Source organism: Budorcas taxicolor, chromosome X (assembly GCF_023091745.1).
Source record: "Budorcas taxicolor isolate Tak-1 chromosome X, Takin1.1, whole genome shotgun sequence".
Taxonomy (NCBI): Eukaryota; Metazoa; Chordata; class Mammalia; order Artiodactyla; family Bovidae; genus Budorcas; species Budorcas taxicolor.
This window is the reverse complement of record NC_068935.1, coordinates 120470798-120494233: the sequence shown is the minus strand read 5'-3', so window position 1 is coordinate 120494233 and position 23436 is coordinate 120470798. Positions and strand designations below refer to the sequence as shown.

The 23436-nt window shown below is 46.8% G+C and overlaps 1 protein-coding gene and 1 pseudogene across 1 annotated transcript; both read right to left on the bottom strand.

The window, feature by feature from the left end:
• Nucleotides 1-7247: 7247 nt before the first annotated feature.
• LOC128070369 (transcription factor SPT20 homolog) lies at nt 7248-10958 on the bottom strand. Its single transcript, XM_052663688.1, has 2 exons — nt 9002-10958; nt 7248-7756 (listed from the first exon to the last, which is right to left on the bottom strand). The coding sequence occupies exons 1-2, from the start codon at nt 10956-10958 to the stop codon at nt 7248-7250; spliced, it is 2466 nt and encodes an 821-aa protein (XP_052519648.1).
• Nucleotides 10959-17946: 6988 nt separating this feature from the next.
• LOC128069656 (ferritin light chain-like) lies at nt 17947-18531 on the bottom strand (annotated as a pseudogene).
• Between the last annotated feature and the right edge of the window lie 4905 nt (nt 18532-23436).

Genomic DNA, 23436 nt, shown 5'->3' with positions numbered 1-23436 from the left:
TTCACACATCCTCCCCTGCCCCTTTTCTCCTTTAATAACCCTAAGATTGTTTTCTATGTCTATGACCCTATTTCTGTTTTGTATGTAAATTAATTTGTATCATTTTTTAAGATTCCACATTGAAGTGATATCATATGGCTTTTATCTTTCTTTGATTCACTTCACTCAGTATGACAATCTCCAGGTCCATTCATGTTGTTGCAAATGGCATTATTTCATTCTTTTTTTATGATTGAATGGTTAGAATGATTTTTCTCAATGAGAGCATGTTGTTGTTCAACTTTTTTAATTCTTAAAAACCAGGATGGATGAATGAAATACTGGCTGGGTATGGGATTTGTGGGTTGTAGCCCTTTACTCTCAGTAACCTCATAGATGTTACTTCAACATCTAGTTTCTAGGACTTCCAACATTGTCTAAAAAAAGCCCAATACTTATCTTACTTATTATTTATACAAAACTTGTTCTTTCTGACTAGAAAATTATGATTTATTTTTCATTATTGAGATTTATAATTTTACCAGGTTCTAAGTGTGTATATCAGCTTTTGCCACAGTAATGCTGTGTAACAAACTACCACAAAAATCTCATTGGTATTAATCAATGAGCCTTTTGTCACTCACACATGCACAAATCTAGCCTGGGCTTGCCTCTGAGACCCAGGTCAGGTCCAGGCCTGCTTGATGTGTTTGTCAACCTCCTCAGATCAGGAGCCTCCCAAAGCATGCACTTCTCAGGGCAGAAAGCAGAAGCATGGGGTGGTGAGCCCACTGTGCAGGTGTATGTCAAGTTTTTTCTTGTACCATATCCATAAGAGTCCATCTGCCAAAGTGAGTCACGTGATAAAACTCAAGCTGAAGAGTTGGGAAAGTTGGATTTGCTCCATGTTAAAGGGGAGGGAATCAATACTTGCTGAACAGTAATTAATCTACTATAATGGGTAGATTGTCTACTGTGCTTCTAAGGGAACCTGGGAACTCAGTGCGTTTTTTTTCAGTTTGTAAACGTGGGTCTTTGTTTTGTTTAAGGAAAATTGCATTTTTTACTTGCTTAATCATGCTTCACCTCCATCAGTTCCTTTCCCTCCTTCCTGATCTCCTATTTTTGCTTGCTGTATCTCCTAGATCTATCCTCCAAGTCTCTTAACTTTTTTTTCCCTCTAAGTTTCTTCTTTTTAAAAATTTTGAGACATTATCCCTTGAGTATTTCTTCCCTTTCACCCAGGTTACTAACTCGTCTGGCCACCACAGTAGCTGTCCTCTCCCTTAATTCAGCTAATCTATTTTGAAGTTTAAAGCCATAGCATCCATTTCCAGAATGTTTATGATTTTTTTTTTAAGTTGCTATCTGTCCGCCTCTAGCAATTTTGTTTTGCTGGATGCCTGTCCTGTTTTATGTTCCTCCTTCTGGCTGCTGGGAAGTATTAGTTGTCTGTTATTTTTCTTTATCTGTTGTTCTGAGACCGTTTGGGTATCACGTGTCATGCATCAGGGCTTGGAATGAGTGGAGCTGTCAGCTTTACTGGGGGACAGGAAAACTTGAAAGAGCAAGGTAGCAAGAGAAGAGAAGGCACAGGTCCCCCTCCTTCCATGATTCATTCGAGAAGTGAGCCAGTGCCACTGGCTCTCCTGGGTGCATAGTATCCCCGTGGTCTGGTAAAGGGACCGCACCCTGTTCCTTTCCTTTTATAGAATGAGCATAGAAAACAACCTTATCAACCCACCTTGGGGTTGTCCCCACAGGACTTTGGAGGGCGAGGAAACGAAGACACACATGAAACTCACACTGCCTGTTGTGCTATGAGTAATAAACTCCTTTGTCTCTGACCCAACAGTCTTGTCTTCTGCCAGCATTCATGAAATTAAGGCCAACTTGTTAGGTTGCAGGGGAGAGTCTCAGACCCCTCAGAGTACTCGACAGAGATCTTTAGAAGTGACATGCCCTCCAGTTGGGAAGCTGAATTCCGTGGGAGTGCTCTCCATTCTGCTCCAGCCCCAGCCAATTTGTGGTCCAGGCAACCCAGAATAAGGTTACTTTGGGATAATGCTTATTCAACATAGTGGGTAACTGGCAACTAGAGGGTGTTCAGTAATTCCTGACCTCTATATGGAGGAAGCCCTAGTCTATGGAAGAGTTGTCATCCAGTGATTTCTTTATAAGTATTTTTCCAAGGAAATAACTTTATAGATGGCAGTTATACTTAGCCCCAGGTGTTCTTAGATTAGTGCTCTAAACTTACTAAGCAGGTTCAGTTTAGTGGTTAAGACTGTCGGTTCTGGAGCTGGACTACCTGATTCAAATGCTGACCTGTCCTTAGATGTGTGACCTTCGACAAATTACATTGCAAATTATATTCACCTCAGTTTCCTCACTTGAAATGGATGAAGTTAACAACACTAACTACCAATACGGTCTTTTTTGAGGATTAAATGAATAATACATGCATTTCCAAGCTGCTGTGATAACCATTCAGTTATCTAGTCACTATGTACAGTGTGAGCGAATGGTCCCTGTTAGCCCTGTTGATGGGCCTTCCCTGGTAGCTCAGCTGGTAAAGAATCCACCAGCAATGCAGGAGACCCCGGTTCGAATCCTGGGTCAGGAAGATCCTCTGGAAAAGGGATAGGTTACCCACACCAGAATTCTTGGATTTCCCTGGTGGCCAAGATGGTAAAGAATCCGCCTGCAATGTGGGAGACCTGGGTTTGATCTCTGGGTTGGGAAGATCCCCTGGAGGAGGGCATGGCAACCCACTCCTGTATTCTGGCCTAGAGAATTCCATGGACAGTGGAACCTGGTGGACTACAGTCCATGGGGTCACAGAGAGTCAGACACGACTGAGCGACTAAGCACAGCCCAGTCCTGTTCATATAGCACACACCACCGGAGATGATGCTCATTACCTACTTCTTCTGCCAGGGGAGGAGCTTCCATTAGGGCAAGTATTCTTAACCTGGGGCCCATGGACATTTCTAGGAGATCCATGAATTTAATGAGAAAAGAAAATGCTTAGTGCTTTATGTTTATTTTCTCTGATCTCTAAGTGAAATGTATTACTTCCCACAACTGAAGACAGATAACAGACCACGGTAGTATTAACAATGTCTGTGTCTTTGAAGCAAATTAGAAATCACAGGTGTTTTCACTTACTGCAGATACCTCAAAATATCATTCATGCTCAGCACTTGTTTGAAATTATGATAATTATTAGTTCTACTGCTAAATCTTATTATTTAATACATTAACAAAGAAGCATATTTATTATGTATTATTTATATACATACACATATATTATTATATACATATTATTTATATATATACTTTCAGGGTTGTATTTTAGTACGATGGGCTTCCTTTGTAATGTCATATACTTTATGCACATAAAAATGTTATTCTGAGAAACGATTTATAACCTTTACCAAATGCCAGAGGCCTCTTATCCAGGGATTAAGCTCTTCATCAAAGTAAACTTGGACTTGCACTGCCCACTCATTTCCCTCTGTGAGAGAGCCAGACCCACGGGGAGGGTCTGTAGATCTCCAGCCCTGCCTGTGAGTGAGCGAAAGAATCTAATACAGGGCACAATATTAGAAAACCTGCTTGGTCTAGATCTCAATTATGTCTCTGAATATATGAGCATAGCATATAAAGAGAATATATCAATGTTTAGCTGAGTATAGAATCTCCTTCAAATGGTCAGAAATACCAACATATAGCTAAGTGACAGATGGTAATCTGTCACTCCATCCACATGTTTTGAGTCTATGTCTTGCCCTCAGTGAGGCAGTGGAGAGGGTAGTGTGTTAAAGGATGTGGTCTCTGACCCCAGGAGGCTTGGGTCCAAATCTGGGCTCTGATACTTCATAGCTGGCTGCCCAAGAGAAAATTATTTAAGCACTCAACGCCTTGTTTCCTCATCTACCTACCTTGCTTGCAAAGACTGAGTGAACTCAAACATGTAAAAACAAAATAGCACCTAGCAGAGAGTGAGAACAGAGGGGAAAATTTTGTATTTTAGAGCGTAGATGTTTCTCAAAATGCAATTAAAGCAGCTAAGTTTTACATTTCCCCTGCAGATCAAATACTGAAGTACTGGAGTTGAAGGATTATTTTATTTGATTTTATGGGAAAAGACATTTAACTATCTAAAACACTACTAAGACTGTCAATGTTGTCCTCTTCTTTGCCAGTAAGCCAGCTTTCTCTAAGGAACAGGGGGTCGTGGTGCTCTTTCAGGAGGCAAAACACAACAAAAGCCAACAGGCCGATATTGGTATCTGCTGAGGTGGCAAAAGTAAGAACAGGGCATTGCAGATAGTCTGTCTAGCAAGAAACCTAATATGCTTCTGTTACTTTAAAGAAATAGTAATAAACAAAAGATTTCTCAAAACAGCAATCTAGAATTGAATGATAGATTTTTAAATTTATCACTTATAAATAAGTACAAATTCTCTGTGCAGATACACGTACCCAGACTTCATGAGCTGGGCAACATTTTCTCTCTGGAGTCCTAGTTCCATCATTTCTTTGGTTTGTGTCCTAACATCCAACTTGTGGCAGGGGGTGAGTCACTAAAACCTTGAATCTTCTGCTGTTTCCCATTTTCTCTGTCATGTACTCATCTTTAGATATGTAACATTCATTACTCTATTGAGACTTTATCTTACAGGGAATCTAGCTTGAATTGCTGATGGATAAAATTACATGACTTTTGGATGAGACCTACATTCTAAAGAGTTATTTTTCTTTGGTATCTGCATTCTCCCCATCCCACCTGGGGCCTCACACAGTACAAGGTACATGGGAAGTCCTTTCTACACAGCTGTTTGAATGAAGACATCCTCTGGGATTTTATTTCCAGGAGTATGGTCTTCATCAGTGTGGCAGTTGCTTTGAATTACCAACCTTGGTGAGGACCATTAGAAGGAAATAAACAAAGACCGCCAAACAGTAATCTGAAACAAAACTGCATTTATTTGCTTGTCTGGGAAGGGAGCAGGACTTCAGCTGGTGTCGCCATGTAGCACTTGAAAAGGTCAGTGAGGACAAAGCAGAGAAGGTACACAAATTCTGAGTTCTGGTGTCTGGTTGGCTCACAAGGCTGAGCACAAACTCTTCCTTGCAATTGGCCATTGCACTGCTTCACTCCTTAAAAGTGCAGGCACCATTCCCGAAGATGTCCAGGGTGGGCTGCATGAAGCTCTAATGCACTCAGGGTCACTCCCTGGCCTCTCTGCGCCGTTGGCCTCCAGCTGACCAAATCTTTCCTTAACAGGATCTCTAGCACATTAGTACAGCTGGGTTGATCGAGTAAGACCCGCCTGTTATCTGTCTCTTTGCTCATCTCTTTTGGAACTGCCAGACCAAACTTCCCTTTACTTGGTTAGGGCATATATGTATACTTAGAAAAAATAATTTTATAAGCAAGTTCACCTTCAAAGTTATAAGAACAAAATATAAGAGGCATTCAGATACTTGTACACAAACGTTCAGAGCCACACTATTCACAATGGCAAAAGTGGGAACAACCCAAATGTACGTCAACACACAGTGGATAAACAAACGCTGGTGTTCACAAACAAGGAAAGGGAATTCAACTCTAAAAAGGAAGGAAGTACTGAGATCTGTGCCAACTTGGATGAACCTCGAAAACATCATGTCAAGTGAAAGGGGCCAGACAGTAAAAGTCACAGAGTCTCTGATTCCGTTTTTAGGAAAAATGGAGAATGGGGAAGTCCACAGAGACAGAATGTAAATCGGTGGTTTCCTGGGCTGGGGGAGAGGAAGCTGGGAAGAGAGTGCTGAATGGGTGCAGAGATTTCCCTTGGGGGATGAAAACGTTTTGGCAATAGAGGCTGTGGGTGCACAACACTGTGAATGGAGTAAATGGCACTGAATTGCACACTTTAAAATAGGCGATTCTTACGTAAACTTACCACAATAAAAAAGGGGGGAAGAAAGGGATGAAGTAAACAGAAAAGTTCAGGGATCTTTTGAGCCCCATTGAAATAAGAAAGAAGGAAAAAAATAGAGAAGAGGAAGCAGGCGTGGCTGACCAATGGGTGATCACAGCAAGAGACAGAGAAAGGAACAGGGCAGGGGGATGTCACCTCGAATGTAACAAGGTTGAAAACACCTGAAAAGCAAACAAATCGACTCATTTCCAAACGTTTAGCTATTTACCTTCTGCAAACCACCCAGGGATCTCAAAAATGTAAATGATTTTATAGAGACACAACCACATCCCAGAAGTGCCTTTTCAAAGCTGCAGCCTGGAGGACACGACCTGGGCTGGGGACAACCATGCAAGCAAGTGCCCCACCTCCTGCTGCACACCTGCAGGGGTCCCAGGGTCTCTAAAGTGATAGGATCAATTTTTGGTACGTTTAGCTATTTCTCCCCCAAAATGTGTAAAAATTGCATTTCATACACTGTGCAAAAACTTAAACAAATATGGAAGTGCATTCTCTTCTGAAGGATGTTTCTAATATTTCATAGGCCACTTCACTGTAGATTACATACAGTGAAACCCTTTGTAAAAAGCCATGACCTTCCTGTGGCATGCTAACAGGGATGGACCTTGAAGTCAGGATACTCAGTGAAATTAGCCCCTCACCAGAGATGACAACTGCAGGACCCCACTTCTAGGAAGACTCTACCACAGCCAGACTCAGAGACCCAGAAAGTAGAGGGCAGGGGCAGCGGCTGGGGGAGAGGGAACCCGAGGAGTTGGCACTCCACGGGGAGAGAGTTTCACTTGTGCAAGCAGAAAAGAATCCTAGAGATGTGTTGTACGACAAGGTGAGCCCACCGAACACCAGTGAGCTGGACATGTAAAATAGTGAAGGCGCTACAGTTTATGTGTTAGTAACGCATCTAAAAATTTAAAAGTCATCTTGTTAATACTAATTTTTACTGTCTTGGTATTACAGTTTTATTGCCTGAGAGAAATAACAAGGCTTCAGGAGTTTAAACTGACCCTAATTTGGGTCTGGATACACTTGAGAATATCACAAAAAAATAACTGTCCACAACCACCACCAAAGCCATGGCTTACGTGAAATAATCCCAGTTTATTAAAGACCTTCGGGGCTTGTATGTAAAAATTGTGCCTCTGCGGAAGGTCTGCACATCCAAGAACGTAAAATAGTGACACGTTAAAAAAAAACCAAATGAGGTTGGCATTCGGGATTCATTTGGTGGCTGCTCTTGGATTTTTTTTTTTAAGAGAGAAAACCAGGCAGGTCTCAGGGCTTTGGGGTGGCTGGGGGGCCTCCCTCCGGGGTCCCTGCTGTCTGGCTTCCTGGACTGGGGTCCTGAGGGGGCAGCACGGTGGGGGCTGTGGGGTCTGCAGCCACTGGGCACTGCACCACCGTCCAGTAAATCGGCCGGCGCGGGGCCGCCAAGGTCTGGATCCTGTGATGCAAGATCCTCCGTGCAGGGTTGCTCTGGTCAGAGCCTGGTGGAGACAACCCAGGCATCCGGGGCTGCAGGGGGTCCCGCTGCCGTCGGAGGTGAATGACCATTGTTGGCTGGCTGTGGACAGTGACATTGGGCCGGGCAGCGCCCTGTGCCCCTAGAGGCTGTAAACCCAGACCCTGTGGCCTTGAGACCTGTGCCTGTGGGGTCTGTGGCCCTGGAGCCTGTGGCCCTGAGGTCTGTACCTGTGGGGTCTGTGGCCCTGAGGCCTGTGCCCGTGGGGGCTGTGCCCCTGGGATCTGTGCCACTGAGGCCTGTGCCCTTGGAGGCTGTGGCACTGAGGCCTGTGCCTGTGAGGTCTGTGGCCCTGAGGCCTGTGCCTGTGGGGGTTGTGCCCTTGGAGGCTGTGGCACTGAGGCCTGTGCCTGTGAGGTCTGTGGCCCTGAGGCCTGTGCCCGTGGGGGTTGTGCCCTTGGAGGCTGTGGCCCTGAGGCCTGTGCCCGTGGGGGTTGTACCCCTGGGATCTGTGGCCCTGAGGCCTGTGCCCGTAGGGGTTGTGCCCTTGGAGGCTGTGGCCCTGAGGCCTGTGCCTGTGGGGTCTGTGGCCCTGAGGCCTGTGCCTGTGGGGGTTGTGCCCTTGGAGGCTGTGGCACTGAGGCCTGTGCCTGTGAGGTCTGTGGCCCTGAGGCCTGTGCCTGTGGGGGTTGTGCCCTTGGAGGCTGTGGCACTGAGGCCTGTGCCTGTGAGGTCTGTGGCCCTGAGGCCTGTGCCCGTGGGGGTTGTGCCCTTGGAGGCTGTGGCACTGAGGCCTGTGCCCGTGGGGGTTGTGCCCTTGGAGGCTGTGGCCCTGAGGCCTGTGCCCGTGGGGGTTGTGCCCCTGGGATCTGTGGCCCTGAGGCCTGTGCCCGTAGGGGTTGTGCCCTTGGAGGCTGTGGCCCTGAGGCCTGTGCCCGTGGGGGTTGTGCCCTTGGAGGCTGTGGCACTGAGGCCTGTACCCGTGGGGTCTGTGCCCCTGGGATCTGTGGCACTGAGGCCTGTGCCCGTGGGGGTTGTGCCCCTGGGATCTGTGGCCCTGAGGCCTGTGCCTGTGGGCATTGTGCCCTTGGAGGCTGTGGCCCTGAGGCCTTTGCCCGTGGGCGTTTTGCCCTTGGAGGCTGTGGCCCTGAGGCCTGTGCCTGTGGGGTCTGTGCCCCTGGGATCTGTGGCCCTGAGGCCTGTACCCGTGGGGTCTGTGCCCCTGGGATCTGTGGCCCTGAGGCCTGTACCCGTGGGGTCTGTGCCCCTGGGATCTGTGGCACTGAGGCCTGTGCCCGTGGGGTCTGTGCCCCTGAGATCTGTGGCCCTGAGGCCTGTGCCCGTGGGGGTTGTGCCCCTGGGATCTGTGGCCCTGAGGCCTGTGCCCGTGGGGGTTGTGCCCCTGGGATCTGTGGCCCTGAGGCCTGTGCCCGTGGGGGTTGTGCCCCTGGAGGCTGTGGCCCTGAGGTCTGTACCTGTGGGGTCTGTGGCCCTGAGGCCTGTGCCCCTGGAGCCTGTGCGCCTGGACCCTGTGTACCTGAAGGCTGTTCTGCTGGCTGCCGATGACTCACAAGGGAGGGCTGTAGCGAGAGCTGCTGGGGAAGTACCTGGAAGAGGCGTGGCTGCAGGACCCCACGCTGGTTGCTCCAGACCACCAACCCCTGGGGGAGCTGCACCACAGTATAGGGTCTCAGACCAGAAGTGTTCTTCAAAAGCACCTGCACCGCTCTGGGAGTAGAAGGAAGAGAAGCAGGTCCAGGAAGCCCCGGTGGTGCTGCGGGCTGCAGGTTCAATCGCTGAGGTGCAGGCTGCTGGCCTGGCTGGATCCCCACAGGAGTGGGGGCCCTAGGGGCACACCCTCTCCCTGAAGCCTGGCTACTGCAAAAGGGGCCCGCTACTCTGATGACCTTCACACCAGGGGAGACGGTCGTGACCCGGACCTCTGGGGTTCTCTGTAACGCACCTGGGGTGGACAGGGTGGCCGCAGGAAGCGAGCTACCTCTGTTCAGCTGCACAGACGACCTCTGGGAAAGACTGGGTGGCTGAGCAGCAGGGTCAGCAGATGGATGGGCCTGAGAGCTGCTCGCCTGCTGTGAAGTAAAGCTGTCACTGCAGGAGCTCTTCTCTGGGCTCCTGGGACGTCTCTTGAGTGGGGACGGAGGTCTGGCTCCCCAGTCTGGAACTGAGGACTGAATGGACGCAGCCTTAGGCTGTGCTGACTGTGTCCCTGGAGAAGGCTGCCTGAGATGGGCTGAGCCACTGGAGCTGGGTGACGTCTGCACTGGACACTGGGCGCTCTTCTGGACCAGCTGCTCGGATCGACTGACCACTCTCCCAGCATCAGTCTGTGGCCTGGGCAGACTCTTGAACTGGTCATCTGTGGAGGCCTGGGGCAGACACGGCTCTCTCTCCCTTGTGGCTTCTTTCTCAGACCCATTTCCAGTGGCAAGTGAATTATCAGTTGGCTGCCTGACGGTCAACCTCGTTGCCTGGGATTGGTAGGCAGCCTCACATCCAACTGCAGAATCACCTAGTACCTCCTGGGTTGGTTGTGACTCCTCGTATCTGACAGACTTCTTCCCTTTAGCATACTTCTGCACATCCACTTGAGCAGGGACGGCCAAGTTACAGGGTCTCTGTTTCCATGTATCTACACACTTGCCCACTTTAAAAATCTTAAGGCCATGATGCTCACTTGTTTTACTTTCTCTTATTTTTTTGCAAGAAGTCAGGATTCTTGGCTCAGGAGGAGGTGGACAATGGGACAGCTCCTGTTGCTGATTCAGAGTGGGCGCCGAAAACCTCCTGAGGCTCCTTTTCATGGCAAGAGTGTTCAGCTTTTGTTTGTTATAGAGCAGTCTGTTTTCAGTGCAGGCTACTGATACAGAAGGGTCTAGACACAGTGGTTCCGCTGTAGCTAAGATCAGTTGGCTCTCAAGCAAAAGTTTGTCCTCCTGGGTCCAGTTCTGGTGATCGCTGGCTATGGCCTCTACATCGCAGACTAACGTCTGCATGGTGGGACGTAAGAGAACATGCCTGCTTTGGTAACGCGGAGGTTCCCCAGCACTGGACTGCCTGTAGTCCCGTATCTCTGCTATGACACACCCCTGATGAAAAACGTTAACCGCAGAATTTTCCAGGAAATTCAACAAAACAGGAGGTAATTCTTCTGCATCCAAATATTCGAGAAATTCTCGTTCTTCATAAGGCAGCCGAATGCTCTCTGAAAATGATCCATTTTCCCCCTCGAGCATCAGGGAATAGCCCTGCTTTCCTGGGTACAGGTTGATCACCAAACACGGCAACGACTCTCTCCTAAGAAGCTTCTCTAACAGGTTCACATTGCTTCTTAATTCCTCTGTAACCTCAGGCTCTTCTCCACATTCTTCAACATAAATGTCATACAGTTTTTCCTGGAGAGATGTCTCTCCGCTCGACGAGTATTTCCTTTTCGGCGGTCTCTGCTGGGCAGTTGCAATGACATACTCCGCAAGATCCAAACCTTGCTCTACAGCTTGTTGCATTATCGTACAAGACGGGGACCCTGTAAGAAGAGAACATGGAAGTGGGCGATGAACCGGGCAAAAACTCTTATCCGAAGTATCGATGTGCAGTCTTGCAAACGCAGCCACTCGACTGTGGAGTGAGCAGCGTACCTCCAAATGAACACCAAGAAACCTGCCCCCTGCCCCCCAAGAAGCAGAGTGCAAAAATACCTGCCATTTGGGGAAATCCAGCGCTGGTCTAGCCTCGCGCTCCTGCAGATGGGCCGGAAGTAGATGGAAGCGGTTCTCCAAACTCCCAACCCCCCGCAGCACAGCGCCCCCTAGGTGCGCATGCGCAGGTCGCAGTTTCCTGTCTCATCATTCAATTACTTCCTGGACGTCTGGCTTGCAGTTCGCACTTCCGAGACTGAAACTGCCCTTGTGCCAGCTGCTGGGCGGCGACAGACCCTCTTCATAAAACCTTGAAAGCAAGCATCCCAACGTACAAGCGGTCATCATTTTTTTTTGTACGGCTTTAATACACACCAATTTTCATGGTAATCAGTTGTTGGGAAGGTCATGAAAGGTGGCTGTTTCTTTCCTTGGCGATAACATCACCAAGAATTACCCACTGTTTTGGGCGTCATTTGTTCCCAAAGGCAGGACTGCTCCTGAGGTCCATCTTCAGTTTAACACACCCAGTTTGTACCTCTTGACTCCAGGGACACTTGCTGTATTTGGCGCAAGCATCAGAATTCTTCAATGACTCTTCCCATGATCTCCTGCCTGATGCTTTTCATAGAGATATGCACGGTAACATGACATTCTTTTACGTAAGTGCTTCCCTTTTATTTCCCTAGCTATTTCAGAAAGGGCTTTTAGTGTGTGGTAGGTAAGTTATATTGTCTGGCAATTGCAGTTCAGGATTAAGCTGTTTTAAAAGGTGGTTTGTGTCTGATAGGGTTGAGAACTATTCTTCCTGGTGCTGGCAGCACAGTTTAAATGATTACTCTAACTGTAGACCGTAGCCACAGTCCTAGGGACGGTTTAGAAGGATATGACTGAGTCCTAGATACTTTATGGGCCATTGTTTTCTATTAATATTGTTGCCTTGAAATCTGCCAGCCTTTTGAATAAGCTTTTTTTTAAACCTCTTGATGCTTAGATTTAGACATAATGATAATAGGATATTCATTCTGAAGAGTCACAACTGAGAAGAATCCAAAATCAATTGGTGAAACTCCTGAATTACAGACTACTATAAAATAAATGTTTTTCTGACCAATAGCAGTTATGATAATTACATATTACGGTAGATACAATCTATTGAAATAGGACTAATAACTCCTTGACTAAGAGTTCCTGAAGCATATCCCTTGTTCAGGACTGGACAGGAATCATTGTCTCCTGGCATGTCAGTTGTCTTGGGGCAAGGGTATAAGTCATCCCTTGGTATCACCAGGTGACTGGTTTCAGGACCCCGCGCCCACCCTGCTGCTTTTAGGGACGAGCCAACTGCCCAGAGCCAGGTCCTCTGACTGTTGTGTGTTCTGTGCCAGGGGGTCTCAGTCTTGGTGCTAGTGACATTTGTTAGGGGGGACTTTCCCGGGCACTGCAAGATGCTTGCTAGCATCCCTGGCCTTACCCACTAGATGCCAATAGCTTTCATCCCTGTCGTGAGAACCAAACACAGCTTGAGGTATTGCATGATACCATTGGGGGCATATCTTTCCCTTGGTTCGGAACCCTGAGGTGCCCTGCTCTGTAAACCATGAGCTTGATCGCAGTCAGCCCCTCAGCTGATGTCCCCGGGTGCCTCTCTCTCAGGAGAGAGTTGTATCTGACCCTCTCCTCTGGGATGGACTACAGGCTCCGTTGTTGTGGTGACTGGGTCTTTGGGCGCGGTGCCCAGGAGCCATCCCTGACAAGAGGATTCGAGTGCAAGGAGTTTATTTGGAGTTCATCCTGAGAAACTCTGGGCAGGGAAAGGGCAGCTGAGTCAGGACTGGGGAAGAAGGTGGTAAAAGGCACAGTCAGGAGCAGAAGGCTGCTGGGGACAACCGGTGCCTGCTGGGGGCCTTTGGGAGACAGTGCCGAGCAAGCGTCGGGTGGTCCTCCCTAGAGGCACGGAAGCTGGGATACATATCATCCACTCCTCTCTCTCACGGGCCGAGGACAGTCCTGGGGGCCGTATTCCCGACCCCTCTGGGTTGCCACATAGGAGTGCTGCCATGCTACTGTGGCTGGAATGCCCTCAGTGAGCGTCAGGAGTGTTTGCGGTGATGCGCAGTGCTCCTGTCCAGGATGGCAGTACCGCGCGGGCATGGGCAGGGCCCTGGCAGCATGGGCTACGCCATCATTCTCGATGATGCAGAGAGTGCGCCGTGTAGTGTATCTGGGCATGTGGACACATGAGACTCTTTTGCCTCCAAGCGAAATGAGTGATGTCACATGAGGTTTTGTCAGCTGCTACAGCCCACCAGGCCGACAGTGGAGAGTGTGATCCTCGCCTTACTCCTCATGGGGTAAGGCAGTCTGGCCACACGTGCACCGGCTGAGGCTCTGGGCCTAGCCGTGCGTGTGTCCCAGTGAGCTCTGGTTGGCCTGCCAGGGCTTCTCGTGGCTCAGCCACCCCCTGCTCCTGAGCCCCCTAATTGCCTGGTCTTTCGACTGGAAGAGGGTTTTTGAAATTTTTCGCAGTGCACACCATCCTTGAGTCTTCAAAACACATCCACTAGCATGAATATAAAGACTCCAACTGCTGCTATCCCCTAGAGCAGCTTGACACAGATGCACATGCTGGGAAAACCCATGGCCAGATTAAGACGTGCTGGAGGAGGAAGAGAACTAATTGCAGGAAGTTACCTAATTTACAGTAGTCAGCTCGTCCGTTCTCCACCCACTGAGGTCTAGGTCTAGGTTTTTACCACCTCTTCCCTGCTGCAGGGAATTAGATGGCCAGGCAGAGCCTTGGAACTGCAGACATCACAGATTGCAGAAGGTGACGAGACATTGTTCGTCGGTCTCATCCAGCTTTAATCCTCCATCACTCATGTTGAGACTCCATGTGTTACCCTGTGATCAGGCCCCAGATTCAATAAAGCAAATCCCAGGGAATGTTGTAGCTCTGTGAGATTATGTGAGCGGAGGTCACTCCCACAGCCTCTTACATCATTCTATCCTGCCACATCTACTAGTTGTTTCATGGATCTAAGAACATCTCAGAGCCCGTAAGTGTTGCACTGCATATTTATTTTTTCTTGAACTGTCTCTCCCCTTCCACCTTTCTCCACTTGTGTATCTTTTTATCAGTTTACTGAAATTGGATGTTTTTCTGGTTTTATTGCTCTGTTATACACTCCTTGAGATAAATAACCATAGCCCGAGTCATGGTTTCTCAGCCTCTGCTTGTTGTCACTGTTGCAGGGGACTGTCCTGGGCAATGTCGGGTGTTTAGTAGTATACTTGGCTTCCCTGATGGCTCAGCGATAAAGAATTTGATTGCCAAGCAGGAGACTTGGGTTCAATCCCTGGGTCGGGAAGATCCCCTGGAGGAGGGCATGGCAATTCACTTCAGTATTCTTCCCTGGGAAATCCCATGGACAGAGGAGCCTGGTGGGCTACAGTCCATGGGGTCGCAAAGAGTCAGACGCGAGTTAGCGACTACACAACAAACAAACAAGCATCATGACCCCATGGTATCACAAAACAGTTGGGTTTGGAGAAATGAAGTGGCAATCTACAAACCACAAAACACTTCGAATCTTAATTTCTAGGACAGCTCAAATGATTCGATGTGACTTTTAACTTTTTTGTTTTTTGCTGCAATTAATTTTATGGTTGGCCCCAAATTATCTTGCCAATTCTCTAAAATTTCCATTGGACCTAATTAATATACAGAGTCTCTGGCTAATAGGAGAGAGGCAAACAAAAATATCATTAAATCTTTAGAAAATAGATTTTCAGAAACATACTAGCAGAGATTTTCCTTTTAAATTCATCTGCCTGATAACAGTCACTAACAATTTCCCAATTTTTCAGCTTTATTCCACAATTGAGAATTTTTGCTTATTTCAATAATTTTTCTTTGATCTTCGCTCAGTATTTGCTCTTTCAGTGTATGTTCTCTGTGCTTCATTTTGCTTTCATAATGTCAGACCATCCCTGAACTCACTCCTTTTCTCACTTTTCTCTATTTACAGTCAGTACTTCAGTGACTTCATCTAGGTGCATGGCTTTAAAACATAGATGGTTTCTCAATTTATATCTCCAGCCTGGACCTCTCCCCTGAACTACAGACTCATATCATCAGTTTCCTATTAAAAATCTCTACCTGGTTGCCTAATAGGAATTTTAAATTTAATATGCCCAAACCCAACTTCTGATCTGGTACCCAAACTTGTTCGTTTGGCAGTGAAACATTAGAGTTCCTGGCTCAAAAAACAGCTCTCCTCTGGTATCTCCTTGATACCTGAAATTTTGAGTCAAAGTTTTTTTTTATTTTAATATGTGCTGCTTTCATTTGTAAATTTTTGTTTATTTATTGTGGGCTATGTTGGGTCTTTGTTGTTGCGTGCAGACGTTTTCTAGGTTTGGCCAGCCGGGACTACTGTCTCGTGGCAGTGGCTTCTCATTGCAGTGGCTGCTTATTGCAGAACACAGTCTCTAGGTGCACAAGAGTTAGTAGTGTCAACCCGTGGGCTCTAGAGCTGGGACTCAGTAGTTGTGGCACGTGGGCTTAGTTGCTCCAGGCCTGTGGAATCCTCCCGGACCAGGGATCAAATCTGTGTCTCCTACCTTGATAGGCAGACTCCCAGCCACTGTACCACCAGGGAAGTCCCAAAGTTTTTTACTAGGAAAACCATGGACAGGTTTCAGAAGGTCTTTGAACTTTCTAAAACAGTAGGTGAACTTCAGATCATTCCTGAGAACCTGTGTGGTGGGGTGTTTTTTTCTTTTTCTTTTTCTTTTTTTTTGAGGGAGGAGAGAAAGCATAGGCTGTTTGAGGGAGGTGAGAAGAAGACCAGAGACTTGAGTGGCCAGGAAGACATATTTCACCTACCTTATAACTTTCTCAGGAGTGAAGGAAAAGTCACCACCCAGGAAAAGACCACTCTGTAGTGTTACATGGGCAGGTGGTAGAAGCTGAGTCAGCCTCCAGGACTCAGTGTGTGGATGGCGAGGAACAGTCCCCCTCGAAAACTGCACAATTAAACCTCCAGGGGAGTTAAAACACTCAATCCAGCTCTTCAAGAAAGGCCTTTTCCTTCCTAAACCTTGAAGCTCAGATGCCACTTCCCAGCTGTTTCCTTTCATCGTTTTCTCTGCTTTTGTGATCCCTCGAGGAACCGAGGATGAGTAAAGAATGTGGTGATCAATTGACAGGCCAACCCATTGAAAAAGGGTCATTCAACAAGAGAACAGGTCCCCTTGCTACCCCATCTTCTGTCTGCCCAGCCTACCAATCACCAGGTGAATTTTCTTTGGAAAGCCACCAGCCTCACACTGAGTGCCAATGAAAACTGTCCTGAATTCACTTTAGAAAGAACCACTTTCTTGGAGTGCTCTCTTTAGTGAGTTTCCCCAATCCTGGCACACATGTCTCCCCATCACAAAAATGTCCACTGGTCCTTCTTATTGTGGACAGTGATGTCAGCACTGGCAGTGTGTTTGTTTTGAATTTCCTTCATTAAGCTGAGAGTTTTCATCCTGGGTTATAGCAGATTATTTAATGTAGAGAAAGACTCCTTAGCATCATCACAATAGACACTCCATAAATAGGAGCTGTGTGCCACATAAGGTGGGTGATATGCTTCCCAGTTTGTTGTTGTCGTCGAGTTGCTCAGTTGTGTCTGACTTTGCAACCCCGTGGATTGTAGCCTGCTAGGTTCCTCTGTCCATGGAATTCTCCAGGAAAGAATACTGGAGTGGGTTGCCATTTCCTTCTCCAGAGGATCTTCCCAACCCAGGGATTGAACCCACGTCTCCTGCAGGCAGATTCTTTACCACTGAGCCACCAGGGAAGCCCATGCTTCCCAGTTTACAGACGAGACAGGAGTCTGGAGACTCATCAGAATCATCTTGCTCGATGACAGCAGTCTTTAGAGCAGAGGTTTATACCCGTAGCTATTCCTTAAAGTCATGGGGGGATTTTAAAACTAGCAACATCTGGAATCACGCCCAGAGATTCTGTTGCATTGCTCTGGGTGGTACCCGGGCATCCTTCACTTCCACAAGCTTCTCAGAGGATTCTAATGTGTTTGTAGCCAGGATTGAGAACCAATACTTTCAAACTTCATTCGAGTCTTCTAGCTCTTATTTGTCTCTTCCAGACAGCATCTGGTCCAGTGACAGTTTTACAGATGAGAACACTGAGATCCAGGGAAGATGAGTGGTTTTCTTAATGCATCAGAACTGGAAGTAACCATTTTAAAAATCACAATTTATAACCCTTCTCTGTCTCTCCATCAGCTAAATGCAAACTTGGCTGAGCATAAGAATCACCTGATTTCTTATCAAAAATAAGAAATCCCAGGTTCCCTCCCTGGATATTATTTTTAAGGAGGTTTGTGGTAGGATCCAGCTGTCTGTAATTTAATAAGTATCCCAGTGATTAATATGATCTAGCCAATTTATTGGTTCTGTATAATTTTTAAAGATTCCATATATAAGTGATATATATTTGTCTTTCTCTGACTTACTTCCCTTAGTATGATGATCTGTAAGTCCATCCATGTTGCTACAAGTGGCATTATTTCATTATTTTTTATGGCTGAGTAAAGTTTCATTGTGTATGTGTACCACATTTTCTTTATCCATTCATCTGTCAATGGGCATCTATGTCCGTTCTGGTGATGGACAGGGAAGCCTGGTGTGCTGCAGTCCACGGAGTTGCAAAGAATCGGACACAACTGAGTGACTCAACTGATATCCATTCTGAACCAATGTGATTCTTGTTTTTTTTTCCCCCTGCAAAAAGTTTTCTTGTTTTCATTGGTGCAAGGCTTGGGAGAGGGCTCTAGGGTAGTTAAAAAGCTGCCTCGTGGCTGTAGAGAGGGGCTTCAGGCAGAAGCTCTGCCATCAGAGGGGCTCCTCCAAGACCACTGGGCTCAGGCGGCTCCTGGTGGTGCTTGCAGGTGAGCCCTTGGAAGAGAGACCCGCCCAGCCCCGCCTGGGGACCAGCCAGCCTGACGAGGTCGGTCAGGTGGTCGCCCATCTTCCTGATGAGTTTCACCTGCTCACCTAGGATGCGGCTTTCTTGGAAGTGACGGAGGTGGGGGCTGCGTGCGTAGAATCCCGGGCCTGCAGGTCCATGACGGCCCGGTTCGGGTGTTTGTCCCCAAGCTCGGTGGCCTCCACAATGTCCTAGGCTTGGCCCCACTCATCCTGAGATGCGGCTGCGGTCCTGGGAGAGGGCGCGGCCACGGTCCTGGGAGAGGGCGCGGCCGCCTTGCTGGTCTTGCATAATTTTCAAGAGATGCTGGGCACCCTTGCGCTTCTCCTGGGCCAGTTTGAGGACAAGGTGGCCACTATGTTCCAGAGCCACGTGGTCGTGGTGGAAACAGAAGCCTAGAGAGAGGTGGGTGCATGAGGCCCACAGATGCAGGGTGACCCGTCACCTCTGGAGTCATTCTGACGAATCTAGGAGGTCAAGGTCAAAAATGGTGTTGGTGGTCTGGGTGGCTGAAGGGAGCTGAGGGGCTGATTCTGAAGGTTGTGACTGGAAAAGAGGTTGGAGGGTGGTCGGAGCCTGGAGCAAGGAGTATCCCTGGGTCTGTTCCATGCAAACAAACACCACTGTAGCAAGAGACATCCACGGACCGCCCAGCGCACTGCCTGTTGATACTTTCTAAGCTAGAGAAAATTTTAGTTCATTCACAGTAGTACAAAAAAGAACTTAAAATTCTTTTTCCTCTGTGGGAAGATATTAAGAAAAGGTAATAACCCTGCTTTATCCAACTCTAGGCTTTAATTACAGTTCTCTAATTCTTATTTTGTTTGGTTGTTTTATTTTTTTATTTATTTATTTTTTTTGATGGGTTTATTTTTTTTTCTTTTATTATCCGTAAATTATTTTTTTTTAATTTTTTTAATTTTTTTAAATTTTAAAATCTTTAATTCTTACATGTGTTCCCAAACATGAACCCCCCTCCCACCTCCCTCCCCATAACATCTCTGTGGGTCATCCCCATGCACCAGCCCCAAGCATGCTGAAGTGAGTTCTTTACTCAAAACAACATGGATATACTTTTCAGTTGGTATTAAGTTGTGGGTTGAACTCAAATGGTTATAGCTTTTGGGGACAGAAAATTAGCTGGCTGCTGCTGCTAAGTCCCTTCAGTCGTGTCCAACTCTGTGTGACACCATAGACAGCAGCTCACCAGGCTTCCCCGTCCCTGGGATTCTCCAGGCAAGAACACTGGAGTGGGATGCCATTTCCTTCTCCATTGTGTGAAAGTGAAGCTGCTCCGTCGTGTCTGACTCTTAGCGACCCCATGGACTGCAGCCTACCAGGCTTCTCCATCCATGGGATTTTCCAGGCAAGAGTACTGGAGTGGGAACTGGCTACTACTATGACCAATTATAATGACACACGCCATTCTGCCCTCTGCTCCAAGTCTGGTGGTTTCCAGGCAGGAAGGGTGAAGCAGCTATAGTCTTAGGTGGTCAAGCTGAAGAGTGCAGCTCAGCAACCACTTGTCAGGGGGCCCCTGACTAAGCATGTGACTCCACAGGAATGCCCTTAAATTCCATTCTTCCAAAGGCAGCTTTTCTAAGAGATGCAGTGGGAAGAGCCCTGGAATCCAACTCTGAAGACCGAGGTTCTGAGATACTGTTCTCCCACCTACTTGCTATGACTATCATCAGATCGTTTGATTTCTATGAGTCTCACTTCCACATCTGTGGTGAAGATAATGTTATCCATTCCACCTACCTAGTGAAGGATAGTTGAGTGTTACATTAGCTAATAAATTAGTTAGCATTTGCCTCATAATAAATAATCACAAACCTCTGTGGTATATGACAATAAATATTTATTTTTCATAGATCTCTAGGGTTTAGCTAATCTAGGCTGGGCTTCCTGGGCAGCTTTGCTGATGCTTGCTGAATTCACATGCCTGGGACATTGACTGATCCCAGCAGGGCTGGAAAAGGGTGATTAACCCAGATGTATCCTTCTCATGGAAATGGCAGGGGTGCAAGATTGCATGAGAACAGGCCCCGGTGCAGAAGCACTTTTACAAGCCTCTCCTGTGTCATATATCTACCATTGATCAAAGCAAGCCACATGGCTCAACTGAAACTTAAGGACTGAGCTTGTACATTTGGCCTTTTGATGGAAAGAGGTGTAAAGTCACACAGTGAATGGCATAGTACTGGAAAAGATGAAGAAATTGGGTTATTTAGCTGTGTTATCTAACACAGCTGATGCTTATGAAGTGCAATGTAAAATATATTAACGTAATGAAACTTTGGTGATCTGGAATGATAAGTAAATTAACCATATGTGAACGGGTATAACTCGTTTTATATTCCAAGTATTTTCCGTTTTGGTGGGTTTGTAGGTAGCTTTGTGTATTGTGCCTTCACCAATTATTGTGCTGCCTGATTAAACAGTATAGGACACAAATTTAAATGACTTGGTTTTCGGAAAGAATTTTTTCTTTTTTCCTGGATTAAGATCTTGAAGAAAGCCAGTTGTGTATATCAGAGGTTCGTTTCACAGTTTAAAGCTGTTTCTCTGGCTGACTCCAGGGAAGGAGCATGATTGAATCAAGATGAGTGTGGAATATCATGATGTGTCAGGAAGTAAAGAAATGATCTGAAAAATGATAGGGACATGCCACAAGTGCAGGGGAGCCAGGTCAGGTTTCAGCTGGCTAAATCTTAGACAGTTTGAGCACAATAATTCATTATGGTATTGAATTATAAACCAATGGAAAAACAGGCAGATAAATGGGTAAATGGTGAAGGGCTTGCTTACAAGCTCTTCTGGAGAAACCCTGTGGACAGAAGAGCCTGGTGGGCTACAGTCCATGGGGTTGCAAAGAGTTGGACATGACTGAGCAACTAAGCACACACACACGTTAATAGAATGCTAAGTACTGACTGGTCAATGTGGAGGAAGTCCTAGAGTTGGAAGATGATCATTTAGCCTTGATCAGGCAAGGATCATCAATGGATACTAAATTTAGAGCAGATTTTGACGGGCAGGATATTTCCATGATTGTTCAGTATATTGCCAGAGATTGTTCATTAGTAGCAGGGGAAGGAAAAAATAGTAATTATACAATGGAAAAAGTAGACAACACCTAGGCCAGGTGACCAAAATCGACATCACCAGTGAAGGAGAGATGGACATCATCTAGCTGCAGAGGTGATACCCCAGAAAGGGTATATATGTCATCTAGGCAGTATTTTGACTGAAAATGTAGAATCTGAATCTGATCCTGAGGAAACATCAGCCAGACACAAAACACGGAAAAGGAAGTGGAGCAATATTCTTTCAGTGTCATAAAAGACAAAAAAAGGCTGTGGAAATGTTCCAGGTTAAGGAGTCTAAAAGATATGACAGCTAAGTACAACACCTGAGCCTAGACTGAACACCATATTACGGGGAAAGTGAAAATACTACAAAGGGCCTTATTAGGGCAAGTGACAAAATTGAAATGTGGACAGTGGATTAGACAAAAACATCGTTCTGGCCATGATGAAGTAACAGGGACCAGATTTACCCTCCTACCTCAAACAACTCAAGAACCAGATAAAATGAAATGATGGTTCACGGACTTTGGAACAGGCAGCACAGGACTGAGATCCCTAAGAGCAGAGAAACAAAGAGGGTGAACCCTCTAATTGCCCCTGCTTACTGTCTGGAGCAAGTTTCTAAGCCTCAGCGCACAGACGGACATGCAAACAAAGCCCCCAGGCTTTGTGAGTTGAGACATAGTTGAGAATTTGGAGAGGCCACTGTGGCCAGGATTCCCAGGGCAAAGGACCAGATAGGAGAGCACTGCATGGAGATAGAACAATGGAGGTCTGCAGAGGGGCTCCCTTGAATCATCAGCTTGAAAAATGAAAGTGAAAGTCGCTCAGTTGTGTCCTAGTCCATGGAATTCTCCAGGCCAGAATACTGGAGTGGGCAGCCTTTCCCTTCTCCAGGGGATCTTCCCAACCCAGGGATCCAACCCAGGTCTCCCGCATTGCAGTCAGATTCTTTACCAGCTGAGCCACAAAGGAAGCCCAAGAATACTGGAGTGGGTAGCCTAGCAGATCTTCCCGACCCAGGAATCAAACCGGGGTCTCCTGCATTGCAGGCGGATTTTTTACCAACTGAGCTATCAGGGAAGCCCCCAAAGTGCTGATCTGTGCATGAGTTTCTAAGGAAACTGCCTGAGGCCAAGGGAATCCTCTTCCAAAAGTATCTGATGGCAGACTTCTTGGAGATTGCACAGGCTTGGGAACAGTTCATCTTCCCAGCAGCCAGGCTGGAGAACCCTCTTACTATGTGGGCCTTAGGGAGAGTACTTAGAAAGTAATGGTGAGAACACTTGCGCTTATAAGCTAGGCCTAACCTAAAGGCTACTCTGGTCTGGTCCAGCCTAACAAAGCTGAAAAGCAAAATTGGAAAGAATCAAATTATTTCCAAGTAACTTACCTGCATCCCAGAGGAAAGCACAAAATTATTTACCAAAAATTAGAGAATATTACAAAAATTACTTAAATCCAGCACCTAACTATGGACCCAATGTCTGGCATCCAATCAGTCTGTAACTGTACTGTGGTTATGTAAGAGACTCTCTCCATCATTCCGAAGTACACACTAAAATATTTAGGGATCCAGGGCCATGACGTATGAAATTTGCAAAGAGGGAAGGGTGGAGAATAGGTGAATCTGGGTAAATTCAGGTATATCCTGAAAAGGACACACAGGGTTCTTTGTACAATGTTTATTTTTACAAATTTTTGAATTTGAAATTATTTCCAAGTAAGTTAATTCAAAAAAAGAAAGATAAAGTCAATCTTTCTTGTACCTCAGAAATTAGCAGAAGCCTATCTGGATAGTGGTGTGATGGCACTCAGTCCATCCACAAGAATGTGTATAACTTTAATCAACTGCTGCTGCTGCTGCTAAGTCACTTCAGTCGTGTCTGACTCTGTGTGACCCCATAGACGGCAGCCCACCAGGCTCCCCCATCCCTGGGATTCTCCAGGCAAGAACACTGGAGTGGGTTGCCATTTCCTTCTCCATTGTGTGAAAGTGAAGCTGCTCAGTCGTGTCTGACTCTTAGCGACCCCATGGACTGCAGCCTACCAGGCTCCTCTGTCCATGGGATTTTCCAGGCAAGAGTACTGGAGTGGGGCGCCATTGCCTTCTCCGTTATCAACTGCTACAGAGAATTAAAAATGGCATTTAGTAGGGATCCTGCAAAAGCAGCAAATTTGAAGGTGGGGGAAGAAGAGAAATATAACTATTTGCTACCATAATGAGCATTTGGAAATTCTTTTAAGTGTT

Coding starts and splice junctions, on each gene's coding strand:
- LOC128070369 (XM_052663688.1), bottom strand. CDS start 10,958: ATGCAACAAGCTGTAGAGCAAGGTTTGGATCTTGCGGAGTATGTCATT. Junction 7,757..9,001: donor GCTACAGCCCTCCCTTGTGA/GTCATCGGCAGC, acceptor CACAGGCCTCAG/TGCCACAGCCTCCAAGGGCA.